At 35.8% G+C, this 22,933-nt stretch overlaps 1 protein-coding gene across 16 annotated transcripts in view; it reads right to left on the reverse strand.

Moving 5' to 3' along the window:
• Positions 1-22,933, reverse strand: part of SENP7 (SUMO specific peptidase 7) — a 149,842-nt gene that overhangs the window by 64,072 nt on the left and 62,837 nt on the right. For 8 of the 16 annotated variants that reach the window (XM_053220776.1, XM_027077640.2, XM_027077638.2 and 5 more), the window contains 2 exons: positions 11,750-11,947; positions 3,480-3,674 (listed from right to left, as the gene is read on the reverse strand). The exons of 4 other annotated variants lie outside the window; for them this stretch is intronic. In XM_053220776.1, the coding sequence (XP_053076751.1) occupies positions 3,480-3,674; positions 11,750-11,947 (393 nt within the window). The remainder of the gene's footprint in view (positions 1-3,479; positions 3,675-11,749; positions 11,948-22,933) is intronic. 4 more of the 16 variants (XM_053220782.1, XM_027077642.2, XM_027077641.2 and 1 more) reach the window with 2 other exon arrangements.

Raw genomic sequence — 22,933 nt, forward strand, 5'->3', positions numbered from 1 at the left:
GAAAAAAATTTTCAATGATAACACTTAATTCTGGTTAAATGAATGGCACAGTAAGAATTTATAAAAATACACAAACTTACTGTACCAAAGCTGTACAGACAAAAAATGAAAAATACCCTAAATGTCCACTCATAAGGAAATACATATTTGTAAAAGTAGATATATCTCAATATATTTATTGGCAAGTTATCAAATTAAAAGAGAAAAGCTAATTCTTTATTCTCCAGCATACCTACGTATTATTGTGATTTACATATGAGGTAAACTGAGGCACCAGAGAAAGAAATTAAGCAAACAGACTGAGATGAATTTCATTTATCACAGTATAATATCACAAATACTTAACAAATTTTAGTTAAAAGTTTTTAAAGGATAATATAAAGTTTAATAATTAAGTATTTTAAAATAATTAATTGCCAACTAGAAAAAACAAATATGCTACTTCAAAGAGATCATTTTAATTCAAATTTCCTATTCATTCGTGATGTTTTTTTACTATTCCTTTATTTTGGGCATAAAACACAATTTCTTTTTCCTGCATAAGTCCATTTAAGTTATTATTATAGTCAACAATAACAGTTCTGAACACTAAAGACAGGCTAAGGCTAAAATAAGACTCTTAGCCTTGGGGCACCTGGGTGGCTCAGTCAGTTAAGCAGCCAAATTAGGCTCAGGCCATGATCTGGCAGTTTGTTAGTTTAAGCCCTGCATCAGGTTCTCTGCCATAGCACAGAGCCTGCTTTGGATCCTGTCTCCCTCTCTGTCCCCCTCCTCTCTCTCTCTCTCTCTCTCTCTCTCTCTCTCTCAAAAATATATAAATAGACTTTTAGCCTTTATAAAACACTTTTCCACAAATATCATAAGGGGCATAAGTGCTAGGTTTTCAAAGAAAACTTCCTCAGTTTTCAGTCATAGCCTCCATTCTCCCACCCACCAATTTTTAGTTGTTATTCGACATTCTATCTTTGTAACAAAGAGCTGACATGTTTACCACATTCTCTGCAATAACAACAATTACAATAATGTCAGAACATGTGTCTCCTAAAAAGATCTACATAATTTATATTTCAATAATTGATTGAAATAGGCAGGCTGGAAAGAGGCTGGTTACAACAAGAGTCCCATCCTTGAGCCTATCCTGTCCATGCTATAGTGAGTTCTAATGGGGCACATCTAACTCAAGTGATGGTATGGCCACACGTGCAATTTATTTCCATAGGGCACTCTGGATTCTCCTCAAAGTGAACTCATCTTAAGGGAAAAGAGAACTAAAGCTTGGTTTAAGGAGTACAGTACTCCTCCTTAAACCAAATGGTAATACTTAGTATGGCTGTGACAATTGCCTTGGCAGTACTGGTAATGGTAATGGAGTAACAGTGATCTCAGGATCAGACACTAGCATCCTCACCATAGAAGACTTCAGTAGCATCAACATATAGCACCAGCCTTTAATGGTACTTTTGATAAAAGTATCAATAAGAGAGACACAAAAATAATGACTACCACCTATTAAATTTCAAGCATTATATTAAGAACATCACATAGTTATCTCCTTAAATCCGCACAATAATCTTCTAAGATGTGTGTTACTATCTGTGTTTTAAAGATCAAAGTAACTTGCCCAAGGTAAATCAGCATGTTTGCAATACTGATGTCTGGCTCCAAAGTCTATGCCTATTCTAAATGCAACAAACAAAGCAAATAACCACCAAGAAAATGAATTTTCAGAGCCCACATCAAATACCACCTGGAAATTTCATAAATATTTAGGAAGAACTTGAAGAGAGCTAGAATTCTCACTGAATAGATTTTAGGAACAACTAGAAATTTGAGACTTATTATTATTAAATCTTAGCCCCAAATTGGTATAAAACCTGTACAGTACAGATTATAATTTGATGGTTCCATTGAATCCTCATAATAGTGCTATTTTTTTTAACAGTATGAATGTGCACTGATGTCTTTTGAATTCCACAGGGACAGTACATAATAAGTGACTTTTTCTATAGAAAGTATCATCAATAACAAAATTTTTAAATGCATGATGTTTTACGTGCACAAAGAATTCTGACGTGATATTTATTAAAAAGATAATAAATAACTATGTGATGTATAAGGTCGAAGGTCATTTCTCTTCTTCCAACTCAGGAAACCAAAGCTCGAGATTAAATGACATGAACATTAATCCAAGTGCACAAAATTAAAGTATGTATTTTAGCTAAGCACTGGGCATAAATGTAATTAAGACATAATGCTTCTCCTTAAGGAACTCATGGACTAGTAGAGGAGGCAGAAACAAAATAACTATATTACAAACTGATAAGTACATTTCTAACATCTCTAATTATACCTTAATTTATACATTAAATACATTATTAATTGGATAATGACACTGAAACTCAGTTCTTCTGGTAAATTCAGAAAAAGACCAAATAAAGTATAAAGTTAAAATTGCCATTAATAATTCACTAAGTAGAACTGATGTGAAACATAAAATATTCTCCAAAAGGAGAAAAATTTGTAAAATTTATAAATTCATAAGAAATAAACAGAGTTTATAAAAATAAAGTGCGTTAGAAATGTAAAAAATTTATTAAAAATCTTTAAAAAGTCAGCTATAAATACTCTTTAATGTAATTAGGCTTACAAGAGAAATACAAACTAGAAGTTACCTTTGGATGGTTCAGGGAAAATTAAAAAAACAAAACAAAACAAAAAACAAGATTGGATCAATAATTTTTCACTGAGATCAAAACTACTTTATTGTACTAGCAACAAGGCAAGAAATTAAAAAGAGAAGTTCATGGTAAAAGAAAGTTAAGAGATTTAGTAGTATTTATTAACTGACATCCCTTAGCTTTATCCCACAATTTCTTTTATTTACAGTCCCCACAGAAGCATCTCCTATAGGTTAAAACAAAAGCAACTTCAGATTTCCATTTCTCTCACTGGCTCAGCAGGCCATGTTTGTTAATGGAATCTCAAACCATTTTTTTGAGGAACACATTCAGCAATTCATTCAGCAAATATTTACTGAGGACTAAATGCCAGGTCTAGTTCTAGAATCTGGATATAAAAACAGTGACTATGTCAAGATGGAGAGATGGTTGAATGAACAGACCAATAGATGGCCAGATGGATAAATAGGAAAGAGGAGGAAGAGGAACAGAAAAATGTCAGAGGAACAAATCTTAATTATATCACATAAATTGAAATACTGAAATAGGTAACTAAATTTTCATTAAAGTCTACATCTATTTTCCCAAAACACAAGTACAGTGTACTTTCTGAAACTGATTATTAGCCACAGACTGTTGGTTCCAACAGCCATCTCGAGCCACCAGGGGAGAAAAGTCACACTAGCCAACAGAGCACATCTGCCTCACTGTTAGGAATAATGCATCTATGGGGGGAAGAATAGAGAGGCTCATTAGAGTAAATATATTATTTATTTTGAGTAAAGTTATCACTAAACATACCTTTCAGATAAAAAGGAGCTCTTGTGAGGATTTAGATTTTGACAAGACTCTAGGCTGCCATCAGATGATGAAGAAAGCTGCTCTGATTGCAAGTTGTCTGTATCACCCAAACTGGCCTCAGTTACAGATGAGGTCTTTATGTATTTTCTTCCTAACTCCGTTCCCAGGACATTCGTCAATATAACTCTGGGTATCCTGTCACACAAAATAACAAACACTGTACTGTACTGAGGTTTGCAGTGAAAAATGTATTCTAGGAAGTTGAATTTTCAAACATTTTCATCTATACCACTCTAGAAATCAACCCATAAACACTCAAAATTCTGTATGAACACATTCTTTTTTTTATTTTTAGAAGTACTAGTGTCTTATAAATTGGCGCAGATTAGCCTGCCACAGTAACGGCTTTAACTAAACTAATGGATGCTATTGGGGTGCTTAAAAGTTTAATCACTTTTTCTCAAAAAATGCTTTTTCCCCAATAGTTATTAAAAACACAGAGTACTTTAAACCAATTCAAGAAATCTTTATTCTTCTCATTCAACAGAAAGGTTCTTGATAAATAATTACATACTTGTAATTGGCAAATGAGAAATGCTAAATCCAACAGGAAAGACATCATTCAGATTGCATCTGTGGTAATGATAGATTCCATAAGTAAAACAGCACATATAGTGATTATAATATATATGCTTTATATAACAGCACCAAGGAAGGAGCCAACAAATCAAATGTCTAGATAATTAAAGTGTATTTTTAAAGCTCCACACTTTTTAAAATTGGTGTTCACATCAAAATGTACTACATAAAAGCCTGCTATCTCCTTAAACGGAAGAGGATAATATAATCTTCTCTTGGTTAGCCAACTGTTTTTACAAACACCTTATACACTTTGCCACACTATAATGACGCCCTTAGGCAATTATTTGGCCCTGAACTGACAACCCAAACCAAATTACTGTATTGGTTTTTAGTTCTTGTTACTGATTTTTTTAAGTTTTCCTATCTCCTCTTCATCAGATGTCCCCCTGACTTTATCAATATGTCACCTGCAACACTTTATTGACTCTTTGTGAGAAACAACAAAAAACACTTAGAAAGGGCCTGAGTGCTTCTATTTAAGTGAAACATGTGAGCTTCCCTGTACTTTGTTATATTTGCTGTAGTACCTAGAGGTACTCATTTTCACTACACAGAGGCATTATGTTCTTTTCACTATGTTCTAGACAGCATGGAATTTCAGATCTTGAAAACTTTAAAATAATTTAGTCTTACCTTTATTTTAAATATGAAGAATTGAAATCTCAGAAAAATTAAATGGCTGAAGGTATAACTCTTCCTAGTAGAAGAACCTGGGCCTATTATCTTTTGGTTTCTTTATTTCATTCCATTACAGGTATCCTTAATACTAAGTTGCCAGAGGATCCAGATAACTGAGCTTTTCTATAGATACCGCAGGAAATTCTTGAAAATATGCATTTTCCGGCAGAACCTCCACAAAAAAATATTGCAATGATTAAGTAGTATGTATGACATAGGGGCGCCTGGGTGGCTCAGTCGGTTGAGCATTTATTTGACTTTGGCTCAGGTCATGATCTCATGGTTCACGAGTTCAAGCCCCACATCAGGCTCTCTATTGACAGCTCAGAGCCTGGAGCCTGCTTCGGAATCTGAGTCTCCCTTTCTCTGCCCCTCCCCCGCTCATGCTCTGTCTCTCTCTCTCCCCCCCAAAAATAAATAAACATTAAAAAAAAAAGTAGTATGTATGATGTAAAAGCAAAGGCAGGTAGTAAATACAATCCCCTAAACTCAGAGTTTGAGTAAAGAAAAAGTGGGAAAGAAGTTAGCTATCTAGCATAACCACCAATTATAAGGAGGAGAAGGCAGATATATTTTTCTACCTTCTCATATGATTTAAATCTCCAAGGATCCTAGTTGCCATTGTGAGCTTTGTGTATCTGACGCCTGACAGAACCCTCCTTAATATCTTGGATCTGAAGTAGGAATGTAAGTAATATAGGACCACTAAGGAGTCTCAAGATTTCTTTTATCTGACCTCACACTAGAAATTGCTATGAAATAAAAAACTTCACTCACTAAAAAACTTCAACTATAATTCAATAAAAAAAAAAACTCATCTTGTGTTTCTCAATATTTTAGGGAAAATATAGGAATGCTAGCAGAGGCTAGAACTATTTCAGGTTAGAACTATTATTTTCCAGATCAATACCTTAATGTAAATAAGTTTTATTTGCTTTTAAGAGATGAGAGAATCTGATATACTAACTTGATAAATCATTTTAAGAATTGATAATATACTATTTTTATGGTCCCCTATAATTACTGAATTCTAAAATGTGGCTCATAATAAAATAATCCAAAAACTGTAGTATTTAAGCAGAGAAAATTTGTGGCACATAAGGAGACACATCAAAGAAATGTCAACTATCATGTAGTATCTCTGTTTAAATGCCTGACTATATTATGTTTAAGTATGTTTTAGAATGTTGAGTCCCTTAAAAAAGCGGTCCCTCCAAATAGGAGCGATGCAGTCCATAAAAGATTACTTTTGTACAAAGTGCTGAAGAGAATAATCAACAACAACAAAAAATACAAATATCAGCAAGCAAAGGGAAAATTTTTAAAGATTACAATTCTCTTCTGAGTAATAAATGATCATCATCCTATTCTTGTATGGTTTATTTAAAGAAAGAAAAAAGCAAAGGAGATATGAAAAAAGAACCCTGGAGGATAAATGAGACCTTTTAAGTTAGACAAACATGTTAACAAATAGCTGAAACAAACATCTGAAAGTCTTTCCTAGAAGAGAAAAAGTTAAATGGTTAAACAAATAGCTGCCAAGTTTTTCCTAGAAGATAAAAATATCAAAATTGACCCCAAAACTGGTTGAAAAGATGATATACCAAGCTGCAGCAGAACCCGCAACTCTAAAGCACAAGAGCCCTAGAGAGCCCTTGAAGTCCTCAGAAGATTCCAGCCACTACCCTCAGCATCTCTACCGTGGTAGATCTTTCAGTGAGACAGTACTCTATTATAACGTGAACAAAATACCACAAGAAAAAAAATTAAAGAATAAGTAGAATATTTAAAGGTCAATAATTTAGATCTCACAGATAATACGTAATAAAGTCCAATTCCTACTTTACTTACGAAAAAATTAAATTTCAGAGGAGTGAAAAGCACTGGTACAGGGGTTAAGAACAAGGACTCTAGAGTCAGAAAAAAAATAGGGGTCAGGTTTTGACTTTGGCACCTAATAATATAATTTAGGCAAGCTATTTACTATAATTTATTCCCCTTAGCATTGATCTTTTCATCTCTAAAATTAGGAGAAAACCTACCTTACAAAGTTGTTAAGACTAAATGAAATAAATTAGATGTAAAGCAGTTGGTATAAGTCCTGGCACGTAGTAGGTACACAGTGAGAAGAAAATCACTTTAATTTTCCTATTACTGAAGTCTTCCTCAAAGTTATAAAGTATCCTTTCAAATGATGCATAATTGTCCTGGGCTCCTGGGTGGCTTAGTCGGTTAAGCATCTAACTTCGGTTCAGGTCATGATCTCATGGTTCGTGAGTTCAAGCCCCATATCGGGTTCTCTGCTGTCAGGTCAGAGGCCACTTCAGATCCTCTGTCCCCCTCTTTCTCTGTGTCCCTCCCCTGCTGGTTCTCCCCACCCCCCAAAATAAATAAATAAACTTAAAAAAGAAAAGAGCAAATGGTGCTTAATTGTCCTAATTCATCATACTCTGTAATCCTGATGAAAACATCTTATTAGAAAAGTACATAACTAAACACTTAGCAATGCCCTTAGTACACTCAGCTCTTCACAACACATAGCCACAGCCCAAACATCTTTCAACAACCATTTGCAACTCATGCAATTTGGTTACCTTGAAGAAAAAGCTCTCTGTAAGAGCCTTCCAGAGTACAAATCCAGGTAGTGGTGATTAAGTTCATAATACCTAAGCTACCTTTTGGTGTACAATTAAATAAGTTAGCACTGTCATGGAAATTCCATGGCTAGCCAGAATTTCAAAATATTCTAAATTTTCACAAGAAATATATAAAGGTATACATTTCATCCTTCATACTAACTCAATATGGAAGAAAGTGCTAAAAAAAACCCTGTCATTTTACAGTCTATCCAATTTTTCCTTAGTATGTAAACAATAACAGTAAGTAAAATAAAATGCCATTTATGGGGCACCTGCATGGCTCAGTTGGTTAAGCGTCTGACTCTTGGTTCAGGTCAGGTCATGATTTCATGGTCCCTGAGATCGAGCCCTGAATGGGGCTCAGTGCTGTCAGCAAAGGATTCTTTCTCTCCCTTTCTTTCTGCCCCTCACCCACTCTCATGCTCTCTCTCTCTCACTCTCGCTCACACAAAATAAACTTTTAAGAAAATGTACTTTCTAAATCAGTTTCTTAAGCTATATAGTGAAAATAATTTTAATTGCTGAGTAACTGTTATTCACAGATTTTCTAAGTTTGCTCCTTTCTTTCACTAAGCTAATTTTAAATGAATAAATTATCACTCAACTAAAATTACACTGGCTGAAAGGTGACAGGAATACTATAGTGTCCCAAAAGTCTTACCATCACAACATCTAAATTGTGTATTTTTTTAAAACTTCAAATATATGTAAATTTAAGAGACAAATGAATAAATGTAATTAGGGATATTCCAAGAACTAGGACCTAACTTTTCTTAATGGAATATGGGTGGTACACTGTCTCCATATTTCTCTAATAATCTCTGGTGCCAACTGATGAAAAGAAGAGAAAGATAGTTTATCTTCTCAAAAGCCTTGTGTTATGTGTCCCACAAGGCTCTTTCCTGCCTAATGATCAAGGTTTATCAATGCCTCAAAGTTATCTCTCAGGAAAATAGATGTGAATCACATATGGAAATAAAAACCTACACTAAAATATTGTTTACTTATTTAAAAGAAATTTGTGCATTCCACATACTGCTAGTTTCATATTTCTAAAACTCTTCACCCTTTTCCTCACTATTTAAGAAGACAGATTTGGATTATGTTTTGTTTTTCTTCTCAATATTGTTCAGAAATTAAAATTCTAAATTGTCCTGATATAAAACCCAACAAAATACAAATAAGGGGCACCTGGGTGGCTCAGTCGGTTGAGCATTCAACTTCAGATCAGGTCATGATCTCAAGGTTCATGAGTTTGAGCCCCACATGAGGCTCTGTGCTGACAACTCAGAGCCTGGAGCCTGCCTCAGATTCTGTGTCTCCCTCTCTCTGCCCCCTCCCCTGCTCTCTTTCTTTCTCCCTCTCTCTCTCAAAAATAAATAAACATTTAAAAAAATCTAAAATGCAAATAAAATTTCTAAAAAATGTCATTTTGGGGACTGAATGAGTAATTTTGGTTGACTCAATAGTCGATCTTTTTTTGGGTTTTTTTTTTTTTTTGGTGTTTTGTTTTTTTTTTAAATAGTGTACAGTGGGGACAGGGGCAGTGGGAGACAGACAGAATCTTAAGTAGGCTTCACACTCAACTCAGAGCCTGACACGGGGCTCGATCCCAAGACCCTGGGATCATGACCTAAACCAAAATCAACAGTCAGACACTCAACTGACTGAACAACTCAGGGGCCCCTCAACAGTTACACTTTAAGATAAAATTGAAAACCAAAAATAAATTTTTCTCCCTTTCATCTTTCTGAAATAATAAAGTCCTAGCTAAGTAAAATGAAAGTAAAACAAAAAGCAAAAGTTAAGCTAAGCCTGAAGAAAGAACAAGCCAGATATTCCAGATCATTCCAGATAGCAAGTAAGTCTCTGAAAGAAAACACTGTCCAAACCGATACCCTAAACTGTTCAGTTCTCCAGTATTCTTATTCTCCAGTATTCTTATTGGAAGCTTGTAATATCCCTTTTCCTGGTTGTCACCAAAATTACAGAGCAAATAAATGGTTCTAATGGATGAAAATACATTTTAATCAAAGAGACTGGAGATGTAACTCTGCTGAGAAGCAACCTTCTTTGAATTCAGCAAAAACTGAGCATTTAGTAAGCACCCAGCAATGTGCTAGGTATTAGTATCAGAGTAAAAAATAATAAAATGTAGTCCCTGTAAGCTTCCCTTGTGAAGCTTACTGTCAGGGAGGCAGAAAAACTAAAACTCATAATATAATGTGATAAGTGTTATGATATATAAACAGGCTGCTTAACAAAGCAAAAAATGAGATTAAATGCAAATGAGGAGGGTGGAATCAAGGAAGCTGTCCCAAAAAGATGGCATATGAGTTCAATGTTAAAGACTAAAAAATATCAGTAAATGGGAAAGGAGAACAGTTTCCAAGATAAGAGAGCAAACAGAATGAGCTCGGAGGTATACAACAGCACTATACATTTACTGAGCTACCACCAGTTTCTTACAGACTAAAGCTCAGTTATGAATGTGTAGACAGGCACAAAGCTAGAGACAGGCAAAGGTGAGACCATTAAGGACCCTGTATGCTAAAGTGAGGAGTTTGAACTTTATCCTGAAGGTTATGTGGAGCCACAGAAAGATGTTAAACTAGAGAGCTAAAAGTAACATCTGCCTTTCAGAACGATTAACTCAACAACAATATAGGGAAATTATTAAGAAGAAAAGGCCATACATGGGAAGCCCAATACTAATAGTAATAAAGGCACAAAGTTATCAGGGCTTGAACTGAGGCAGTGGCAATAAAAGTGGAGAAGAGATCATTTCAAAACTGATTTAGGAGGCAAAAATAACTACACATGAAAAAAGACTGAATATAAAGGGTGAGAAAGAAAGAGTCGTCATATATTCAGACAGGGAGGGGATACAGAAATAGGAGTAAGTCTGAGAAGAAAGATAATGCATTCACTTTGGAACAGTTCAATTTAGGACCCCTGGAGATGAGAAAAAAGGTCTCCATTAGCTGGTAATGACAGAAAGGAAAAAAACCACAGACACATATTATAAAAACCAAATTAGAATCTTATTGAGACTTTTAACTTCATACTAAATTTTAATTTCATGAACACATAAGGAAATTCTTCTACTTAACTTTGTTTTTGCCTTTTTTAAAAGAGGTATCCTCCTTTAAAATTAACATGTAATACTATATCCAGATGTCTTGACAGAGTTCTACTTTTATTTTTTAAATAATTGTGCTGAAAGTTATCAGTTTTGGAGAGCCTAGGTGGCCCAGTCAGTTGAGCATTCAACTTCAGCCCAACTCATGATCTCGTGGTTCACGAGTTCAAGTCTCATTTTGGGCTCTGTGCTGACAGCTCAGAGCCTGGAGCCTGCTTAGGATTCTATGTCTCCGTCTCTCTCTGCCCCTCTCTAGCTCACGCTCTCTATCTCTCTCTCTCCCAAAAATAAATAAAACATTTTTTAAAAATTTATCAGTTTTTTTCTGGACTTGGCTTAAAGCACTTATATATTACAGACCATACAACCAAAGCACTACCTAGCTAATGACAAATCTTTCTAATTAAAAGCTAAGTATTTCCATCAAAACATTAAGGGTTAAAACTGTAAGTAGAAACACATTAAAAATATTATGTCACAGATAATAAATTCCCAGAGCTAATTCCCAGTATTTAGCCCCAAATTCCATACACAATTCCTTTAAAAAATATAAAACAAAACTGGTCTTATTTATAAAATTAAACTGCATATTTACTATTAAAAATCTAGGGGTATTATTTTAATATCACCTCACTTATTTAAAAATGCATGTAAAACACAAGAAAACTCAAAGTCAAAAGTGGTAAGGACTATATTAAACACTATTTAATAGATATGTTAAAGATGCAGAAAATAAAAAATGAACTATTAATTCTGTCAACTCTATCAAGGCATAAATAGATAAATATATATACCTTTATTTTCTCCATCTTTAACATATCTTTCGTAAGTTATTTAATCTAGGTCTTTACCTACCTATATATATAAATATCTTCATTTTATATCATAAATGAATCTATAAAAATATGTGTATGTGAATCAAATTATAAGTTTAATATAATGATAATTGGTCTTAAAAATAATTCTATGTCAACTTAATGAAATGCAAAAATACCATTAACTTTGTAAATTGAGACTGTCAGCTTTATGATTTGCTTTAGAGTGGGGCACACCTGTATATGCAGATTTTCTTAAAAATCATTTCCAACAATCTTAACAATTTTAAGATTATTGGAGTTTTACTACTTCAAATGTGGTAAGTTGAACAAAATCAATACTGAACAACATACCTTTTAGATAAATTAAGGCTTTGGTGAAGAGGTTCTAATTTTTGACATGTCTCTAGGCTGTCAACAGATGTCGAAGGCAATGAGTCTGATTGCACCTTGTTGGCATCACACAAATTAGCATCGTTTCTAGGTAGGATCTTTCTGAATTTTCGTCCTAAATCCGTCCATAGGACATTCGTCAACACAACTTTGAGTTGCCTGTTACACACATAAATAATTAACACATAAAGTACTAAACAGTGTATAATACATGATTAATCACAAACTATACCAAAAGAAAACCTCCAGGAATTCTTAATTTCAGTTCTTGAAGCAATTAACTAGAGCGGTAAATAAGTAAAATATTTGCTTAACCTTTCTCAAATATATATTAAAAAGTAAAGCCTATTTCACTTATATTGGAATTTTCTTCAGAATTCTGTCTAGTATACTATAACTATGGCCACACACACGTATAGCTGTTGAGATTCCTGGTAACCCATCTGCACCTATTTACACTTTTAGTAAAACAATTGTACACATCTGCATATCTCATCACAAAGGCAACCACTTTCTGCAATGTAAATGTATTTTGTTTTAGCATTTGTTAATTTGGAAAGCATTATTAAAACTACAGGTGAAACGTGCATCATCTACAGCCTTACTAAAGCTACATAGTCTTAAGTCTTCATAGTCTTAAGATACAGACTTAATTTTACCTCGTTTCTACAAATAGGTTGATTTAAAACATTTATTTTTACTGTACCTATACCCTTTTAATAAGTAAAACTGATAAATGCAAGCAGCTCCAGCTTTTTGTCTCATTACATTTTGGTCGTTACTCATTCAATAAATCTTTTGCTGGTAATACTTGAAGAGCTATGTTCAGTTCTGGAACCAGAGAATAGTTCTTGCAGTAGTCTGGATAGGCTACCAACTGGACTTGAGACAGTATCAAATGAGAAATGTCTTAAAGAATTGGAAATGTTTGATCAGAAGAGTGTCTGTTCTATTTTATCTATAAAGCTGTCCTGTAACCAGTTTTAGGGATTTTTTTTTTAATGCTTATTTTATTTTTGAGAGACAGAGGGGGAGAGAGAGAGAGAGAGAGAGAGAGAGAGAGAGAGAGAGAGACAGAGCACAAGCGGGGAAGGGGAGAGACAGAGAGAGAGACACAGAATCCGAAGCAAGCTCCAGGCTCTGAGCTGTCAGCACAGAGCCTGACAGGGGGGTTTAAATCCACAAATGTGAGCTCATGACCTGAGCCGAAGTCCGAAGCCTAACTGACCGAGCCACCCAGGCACCCCAAGGGATTGTTTAACAAAAGTAAGACGTGCCTGGGTAGCTCAGTTGATAAGCATTCAACTCAATTTAGCCTCAGGTCATTATCTCACAGTCTGTGAGTCTAAGCCCTATGTCCTGCTCCACACTGACAGTGCAGAGCCTACTTGGGATTCGCTCTCTCCCTCTGCACTCCCAGCTTGCATGTGCATGCATGTGCTCTCTTTCTCTCAAAATAAATTTATAAACTTTTAAATAAATAAATAAGTCTAAGACTTAAGAAACAGGGGCATCTGGCTGGCTCAGTAGGTGGAACATGCAACTCTTGATCGAGTGGTTATGAGTTTGAGCCCCACATTGGGTATAGAGATTACTTAAAATATTTTTTAAAAAAAGAATATTAGGAAACACAAAGCAAAGTGTTCAAATATTTTAAAGATAAAACTGATCTTGGGTGCCTGGCTGGCTTAGTTGGTAAAGCATGCGACTCCTGATTTTTGGGGGGGGGGGGGGGGGTCATCTTAAATTTAAGCCCCACACTGAGCCAGAGCTTACTTTAAAAAAAAATTAAAGGGGCACCTGGGTGGCTCAGTCGGTTAAGGGGCCAACTTCAGCTCAGGTCATGATCTCACAGTTAATGAGTTCAAATCCATACTAGGCTCTCTGCTGTCAGCATAGAGCCCACTTCAGATCCTCTGTTCCTCTCTCTCTCTCTCTCTCTCTCTCTCTCTCTCTCTCTCTCTCTCTGCCTCTCCCACACATATGCACTCTCTCTCCCCTCTCTCTCAAAAATAAACATACAAAAAAATAAAATTAAAAATACATTAAATTAAAAAAATTAAAGAGGGGCACCTGGGTGGCTCAGTCAGTTAAGTGTCCAACTTCAGCTCAGGTCCTGATCTTAACGGTTCATGAGTTCGAGCCCATATCTGGCTCACTGCTGTCAGCCCAGAGCCTGCTTCAGAGCTTCTGTCCCCCTCTCTTTCTGCCCCTCCCCCACTCACACTCTCTCTCTCAAAAATAAACATTTTTTTAAGAAATTAAGATAAAATCAATTTCAAAGATATCACTTGTATGCAGCAGCCACTTAAGGCTATCCTTTCAGACCATCTGGAAAAAGGCGGTACAAGTCTTCAGGGGAACCTCCATAAAATACACAGAAACTTCAAATAAATAATACAGAGATAAGTGACATTTCTATGGCTAAATAATAGTAATTCATTCTTCATTCAACAAGTACTTATCAAATACCTCCTAGCAAAACCACTGTACTAGCAGAATCTGGAGATACATCGATGAACATGATGGTTATAGTGCCTGCCTTCATGGGGCTCACATTCCAGAGAATTACCCAATTCATTATTTAATTATAATTGTAATAAGTGATATGAAGTTAAAGTACAGATGCTGCACTTCTTCTGAACTAGATCAGGGAAGGTTTTATTGAGAATATGACTTTTGAGCTGAAACCAGACACTATCCAAAGAAACAGGTGGAAAATAAAGAGTGGTCCAAAAGTGGGGACAAAATGCAAATGCTCTGGTGTGAGTAAAGATTGCTGAAGAAAATCAAAGGACTTAGTGGGCTCAAGTGCTTAGCCTGAAGAGGACATGTGTACAAGATCAGTATGGGTAGTTAGGCAGGACCAATGAACTACATTAATGATTTGAGATTTTATGTCAAAAACAATTGAAACCCACTAGTTTTTACAAGAGAATGATGAGCTCACAGCTGCACTATTGATCTCTTATGAAGAATGAAATGGAAGCACTAAGGGTAAGGGTAATAAAAATGAATTTAGAGATGGAACGGTGACTTTATCGGGGGCAGTTTAGTGGAATGGTGGGAGCAGAAACCAGAATACAATGGGATGAGTAAATGGAAAAATCTGTGTTAAGTTTAAGTGCCTAAGGAAGAGGTGAACAGAATAGGAGAGGTTGAAGATACAGAAGACAGTGTAATTCACACAGTAAATTTTTTAAGAAATGGTATAATAAGAGCTAATATCTATTGCACATGTACTATATACCAGGCACTATGCTAATGATTTTACAATGATTTACCTTATTTAAACCTCACAAACTACTCTATGAGGTACAATGGTAATTCTTCTGTAATTAAGACCAAGATAGAATGATTTAAACCCAAACTGAAATGAGTGAGTAGTGAAAGTGGGATCCAAAACCATTCACTCTCAACTCTACTGCCAGCACTCTTAACTGCTCCATTGTGCTAGTTTATGATGGAAGAAGAGGCACCCCCTTCCTTCTTCTGGGAAGTAGAAGAAATCAAGATCCCCTTTTCAAAATGATACAAAAGATAAAGGAACAAAGGCTTGAGAAGAGAAAGATCTTAAATCATCATTGTGGAGAGGGGGAACACAAGCTGACTAGAGGAACACAGTAGGATTATCTTGCAGTACAGAAATCCAGTGAGATTAATAGTCATGAATTTATAATGCCACAAATAGACGCTGTTTTGTGATTTTTTTTCCAGCAATGCTCAGCCTTAGCGTCAGCCCAATGCAAACAAGGTAATTAAGTTCACAGGCGATTATTAACTACAGAAGAGAAAGGCACCTTCATAATAGAGCAATCTTAACCAAATGATCAGATGTAGAACCACCAACACAGGGACAAGCAGACACTATGTATCCTCTGATATGATGCAGTAAGCAAATGACATCAGCTATTAAGTATTCTTGACAAAAACGTAATGTGAACCTAATCCATGAGAACAAACCGAGACAAATCATAAAAATCTAGAACACATGACATTATACAAGACAACTGGCCTAAACTCTTCAAAAAAGTAATGACATGATTTTTAATAAAAGGCACAGACAGGGGTATTGTAATATTAAGAGCCTACTGAGACTTAATAACCAAAATACATGATGCATAAACTTCAATTTGATCCTAAATTTAAAATTTTTTTAATGTTTATTTATTTTCAAGAGAGAGAGACAGAGTGCGAGTGAGGGAGGGACAGAGAGAGAGGGAGACACAGAATCCTAAGCAGGCTCCAGGCTTTAAGCTATTAGTACACAGCCCAACACAGGGCTCAAACTCACGAACCCTGAGTTCATGACCTAAGCCAAAGTCCGACATTTAACCAACTGAGCCACCCAGGTGCTCCACTAAATTGTAAAAAGTAATAAAATAAAAAACATTTTGGAGACATTTAGGAATTCTGATGGATTCTAGACTTCATATTCGTTGATAAAATGAGACTACTATTAATTTTCTTCATAAAATATTACAGCATGGGATAAAAGAATCTCCCTTGTTCTTCGAAAATGCAGGTTGAAGTATTTAGAGGTGAAACTCCATGTCTGCAATTTACTTTCAAATGGTTCTGGGAAAAATGTGTGTTATATTCCTATCTACATGTGTATATCTGATACACACTTACATACACGTATACAGAGACTGAAAGAAGGCATAACAACTGGTGAATCTAGAAGAAGAATATATATGAATGTTTGTTATGCTCTTGACAAAATAATCCCATGTTTGGAATCCTAAACCAAGAAATGTATGAAATACAGGGAGAAGTTTTATGCACAAAGATATTCATGATGGTATCATTTATAAAAGCAGCAAACTAAAAGTAGCCTATTTCTACCCAGAAACTACAGAATAGTTAAGTAAGCCAGGATAAATCCACTTAATGAAATGTTACTTATTAGTCTCTCAAAATCTTCTACTTTAAATTTTAAGGGTGGTTTACTACCTCTGTGTTTTCTTTTTTCCACTTGTCTTTATTTCTGTTTTCTATACAAAGCAAGTACTATTCATATGAAAAGAAAGGTCAACTAATTAATTTTTTTAAAGAATGGTCAACAGAGCCTGGGTGGCTCAGATGGTTAAGCATCTGACTTCGGCTCAGGTCATGATCTCATGGTTGATGAGTTCGAGTGCTGCACAGGGTGAGCTCCAGCCCCACTTTGGATGAGCTCAAGCCCCTCTTCCGGTGAGCTGGATCCTCACTTTGGGTGAGCACGAGGCCTGCTTCGGGTCAGGTGGAGTCCTGCTTAGGGTGAGCACAAGCCCCACTTCAGGTAAAAAAAAATAAAAAATAAAAAAATAAAACACAAGCCCTGCTTTGGGTGACTCTCTCTCTGCCTCTCTCTCTCTCTCTCTCTCTCTCTCTCTCTCTCTCTCTGTTGTGTGTGTGTGACCCTGCTGGGATTCTCCCTCTCTCTGCCCTTTGCTCACTTGTACCCTCTCTCTAAGAAAAATAAAAATAAAGGGGCGCCTGGGTGGCGCAGTCGGTTAAGCGTCCGACTTCAGCCAGGTCACGATCTCACGGTCCATGAGTTCGAGCCCCGCGTCAGGCTCTGGGCTGATAGCTCAGAGCCTGGAGCCTGTTTCCGATTCTGTGTCTCCCTCTCTCTCTCTGCCCCTCCCCTGTTCATGCTCTGTCTCTCTCTGTCCCAAAAATAAATAAACGTTGAAAAAAAATAAAAATAAAAAAGAATAGTAAATAATTCAGGTTTACCTAGCCAAAAGCTACAAGTTGACTCATAAATATGTTTTTTACATTTAGGAAATTAGACTATTTCATGTAAAAGATTTTACAAATGTACAGTCTAAAATTCCAAATAATAAAAATACTTACAAAATCTTAAGGATATATAAGGTATACTTTTGGTGTAATAGGAAAAATACTGAAAATTAGTAATTTGATAAATTATTTGAAAAATTATTATCCCAAAGGTAATTGTAATAATTTTAAAGATGAAAATATCCAATGCTGGAAAAAGCCATTTTTCTGTTCACCCAGACCAATTAAAAATTTGTGTTGGAAAATAGCAAACCATTGCCGATTTTACTGATTGTTCTAAAAATGTGACTCTAACTGAAAAAGACAATTTGGATTCTTTGGGAAAAATTTCACATTTATATATTTGGCTTTACTGTAATTTGGCTGACTAGTCACATGCTAAAGCACAAGTCAGCAATCTTTTTTCCCCATAATATTAAAGTAAAAAATGTTTATGGGGCGCCTGGGTGGCTCAGTCAGTTGAGCATCTGACTTCGGCTCAGGTCATGATCTCAAGGTTCATGAGTTCAAGCCCCGCGTCGGGCTCTGTGCTGATGGCTCAGAGCCTGCAGCCTGCTTCAGATTCTGTCTCCCTCTCTCTCTCTCTGCCCCTCCCCCACTTGTGCTCTGTCTCTGTCTCTCAAAAATAAATAAATGTAAAAAAAAAATTTTTTTAGGTGAAAAATGTTTAATTTCTACATTCAAATGCTGTAAGATTTCTATAGATACTAGAATAGAAACTTAAGGGTAAGGAACAACATTCAAACCACACAAGACCTAAAATTTGTATTTTGGAAACCACACTTAGGTAGAAATACTATACAAAAGGAAGGAAGGAAGGAAGGAAGGAAGGAAGGAAGGAAGGAAGGAAGGAAGGAAGGAAGGAAGGAAAAAAGGAGTCAGGAGACAGGTTCTTCTTTTTTCTTTTCTCTTTTCTTTTAAGAGAGAGAGAGCATGTGCGAGTGAGCTCAGGAAAGGTGGCAGAGGGAGAGAGAGAATCTTAAGCAGGCTCCACACTCAGCACAGAGTCTGATGCAGGGTTGGATCCCATGTCCCTGGAACCATAACCTAAGCTGAAATCAAGAGTTGGACGCTTAACCAATTGAGGTACCCAGGTGCCCCTCCTTTCCTCTCTTTTAAAAGGAACCTGTCAGGGATGCCTGGCTCAGTCGGTTGAGTGTCTGACTCTTGATTCTGGCTCAGGTCATGATGCCCCGGTGGGTTGGAGCTTGGCAGGGGGCTCCACCCTGACAGTGCGGAACCTGCTTGGGATTCTCTCTATCCTTCTCTCTCTCTGCCCCTGCTCCCCCTTCAAAATAAATAAATAAACTTTAAATAAATAAAAAAAATTAAAAAATAAAGGAGAAGAAAGGAATTGTAACTGCACAGGCACAAGAGAACTTCTGGGGTAGTTTTCTCTTTTGTCCCTGAATGGTGGTTAAACTTAAGTATATTTGACTTATAAAAGATTTTTAAATTATAATAAGAAACTTATTACATTGTTTACTTTTTATTCACCTTTTTGGCAGGTGTATTACATTTCACAGTAAAAATAAAGAATAGAGAACAGCTAAACAGAGAACTTCATCTAACCCACACTGTATACCATTCTTGCTAAAGTACTTGCCTAGTCTTTTTAGAACTATCCAATTATCTGTTTACAAAATAACCCTAAGATGTCAACCATTATACTACTAATTATTTACAGTTGATCTATGAAAAACATGGGTTTGAACTGTGCAGTTCCACTTATATGAGGATTATTTTTTGGATAAATACAGTACAGTACTGTAAATGTGTTTTTCGTTTCCTTATGATTTTCTTAATGACATTGTCTGTTCTCAAGCATATTGTACTGTAAGAATACAGTATACAATACATATAGCATACAAAATATGTGTTAACTATTTATGTTATTATTAAATAATCAGCTATTAGTAGTTCAGTTTTTGGAAAGTCAGAAGTTTAATGCAGATGCACCTGGGTGGCTCAGTCAGTTGAGCATCTGACTTTAGCTCCGGTCATGATCTCACAGTTCGTTAGTTCAAGCCCCACATTGGGCTTTGCACTGACAGCTCAGAGCCTGGAGCCTGCTTCAGATTCTGTGTCTCCCTCTCTCTATGTCCCTCCCCTGCTCGCATTCCATCTCTCAAAAATAAATAAACATTAAAACATATATATTAAAAAAAAAAGAAAGTTAACTGCAGATTTTCAGCTGAGCCGAGGGTTGGCACCACTAAACCCCAAGTTGTTCAAGGATCAAATGTAATTTCATTTACAAGGGAAATCATCACTGATCTTTGTCTCGAGTCTAAAAAATACCACTCCTAGAAATAAAAAACTATACTCCATCTCTTCTAGTGTACTATTTTATTATACATTTAAAAATCTCTAATTGTAGGAAAACTCATAACCACAGCAGGAAAAAAATCAATTTTTTTTTGCCTATGAACAAAACACATATATTAGGTTTTCTAAAAAAGTTCAAATTTAGTTATAATTTTCAACAAAAGCAGTTTATTTAATGAATATATAAATATAAGTTAACTATATAGCTTGGCTAAATAAATTGAGAAATCAGAAAAAATAACCATTGCTCAAAACTTGGGAGTCCTGGAGCACCTGGGTGACTCAGTCAGTTGAGCATGCAACTTCAGCTCAGGTCAAGATCTCACAGTTTTTGAGCCCCCCATTGGGCTCACCACTGTCAGTGCAGAGTTTGCTTTGTATCTTCTGTCCTCCTCTCTCTCTGCCCCTCCCCCGTTCACTCTCTCTCTGTCTCAAACATTAATAAACATTAAAAAAAAAAAACTTGGAGTCCTGTTTTCTGGTTCTTCCAACTAACCAGAATAAAAGCAGTGCTTTAATTTCTTTTTTCATAATTTAATTGAGAGCATTTCTTGTCCTTCAAAAATAATAGGTGTAGGAAATCAGAATATGTCACCCTAAAATATGTCACTGTGGCGCAAGAATTGTTTTGAACTAAAGACAACCGAGAAACCTCTGTCCGCCTACCACTTGTCTAAATGCAGGCTTAGACTGTTCATTGCTAGAAATTCTTATGAGCTCAGAGATTGAATCTATATAACAAGCCTACACCTTATTTTCATTAGATTTCTCCATATATTTACTTTCCCACAGTTTGCCATCCTTGGGATTCTCAAGCCTTCTCTAAAAATTTATTTAATCTTTGTTAGACACTGCATAAGCCCAAGTTGTAGCTACCCCTTTGGGGTACGCATCATAGAATTTCTCCCTCATATATGCACATTAGATGTGTTAGTAAGCTCTGTCTTTTTCTCTAACAAATCTGTATTTTGTCAGTCTAATATGCAAGGCCTCAGTCAGAGATCCAAGGAGGGTAGAGGAAAACGGTTTTGTCACTACATAGACAAAATATTTCCATTCTTCGTAAGAAAAATACATATGAATGGCTAACATACAAATGAAAAGATCCTGGGTATTATTTTTCTTGTCTTTCTGGTATAAAAAAAAGGTCTCTGTCTTTAAAAGGGAGAGAGATGGATACACCAAAAATGAACCAACAGAAAGAGAAATCAAGGAAATAATCCCATTTACAATTGCACCAAAAAACGTAAGATACCTAAGAATAAATCTAACCAAAGAGGTGAAAAATCTATACACTGAAAACTACAGAAAGCTTATAAAGAAATTGAAGAAGACACAAAAAAATGGAAAAATATCCCATGCTCCTGGATAGGAAGAACAAATACTGTTAAAATGTTAACACTACCCAAAGCAATCTACATATTCAATGCAATACCTATCAAAATAACATCAGCATTCTTCACAGAGCTGGGACAAACAATCCAAAAATTTATATGGAACCAGAAAAGACCCTGACTAGCCAAAGCAATCCTGAAAAAGAAAACCAAAGCAGGAGACATCACAATTCAGGACTTCAAGATGTATTACAAAGCTATAATCACCAAGACAGTATGGTACTGGCATAAAAACAGACACTCAGATCAATGGAACAGAATAGAACCCAGAAATGGACCCACAAACATATGGCCAACTAATCTTTGACAAAGCAGGAAAGAATAGTCAATGGAATAAAGACAGTCTCTTCAGCATGTGGTGCTGGGAAAACAGGACAGCGACATGCTGGATGAACCTGGACCACTTTCATACACCATATGAACCTGGACCACTTTCTTACACCATACACAAAAAGAAACTCAAAATGGATGAAAGACCTAAATGTAAGACAGGAAGCCATCAAAATCCTCAAGGAGAAAGCAGGCAAAAACCTCTTTGACCTCAGCTGCACCAACTTCTTTCTAGACATGTCTCCAGAGGCAAGGGAAACAAATTAACTTTTGGGACCTCATCCAAATAAAACTTCTACACAGCAAAGGAAACAATCAGCAAAACTAAAAGGCAACCAACGGAATGGGAAAAGATATTTGCAAATGACATATTGGACAAAGGGCTAGTATCCAAAATCTATAAAGAATTCACCAAACTACACACCCGAAAAACAAATAATCCATTGTGGAAAACAGTTTGACAGTTCCTGACAAAACTGAAAACGCACTTGCAATGACTCAGCAATCTAGCTCCTAGGTAATTACCCAAAAGAAATGAAAACATGTCCACATAAGCATTTGTAAATGAATATTCACTGCAGCTTTATTCATAGTAGCAAAAAACTGGAAACAACCCAAATGTCCACCAATAGCTGAATGGATTCACCCCATTCAAAACACGTCACCCCAAAATACACCACTCTGGCATATTATTTTGAGCTGAAGCCATCTGAGAAAGAGCAGATGCCAGAAAGACTCTCTGACCTCCCCCTTTCTACCTGAAGGAAAGTCATAAAATTTCCCTTGAGAAAGGTGCCCTTTCTATACCAGGAAGACATTCTTATCACTGCAGACTGGGAGTAGACACCAAAACGGATCTGTACAAACAAACCTACTAAAATAACCTTTATCTTCCATTAGTTTCCCCCATATATTTCTAGTCACTTTCCCACAATTTACTGTGCCTGGAAACATAAACCCTTTTCTTTTGTCTTGTCACTTCACAAATTTATTATTCCTTGTTAAAAAAAATATATAGGCTTTCAGGCCTAGCCATGTCTTCAGGTCTCCATTTTTCCTATAAAAGCTCCCATGTGCACTTTTAAAAAATTAAATAATATTTGTATGCTTTTTTTTCCTGTTGCTCTGTCTTGCCAGTTTAATTCACAGGCCCAGCAAAAGAATCTTAGAGGGTAATATGGACAATCTCCAAAACATTATGCTCAGTGAAAAAAAAAAAACAGACATAAAAGAATACACATACTTTGTTTTCATATATGTCCAACTCTAGAAAGACAAACCTAATCTATAGTGACAGCAGATC

This window comes from Acinonyx jubatus, chromosome C2 (assembly GCF_027475565.1).
Source record: "Acinonyx jubatus isolate Ajub_Pintada_27869175 chromosome C2, VMU_Ajub_asm_v1.0, whole genome shotgun sequence".
Lineage (NCBI taxonomy): Eukaryota > Metazoa > Chordata > Mammalia > Carnivora > Felidae > Acinonyx > Acinonyx jubatus.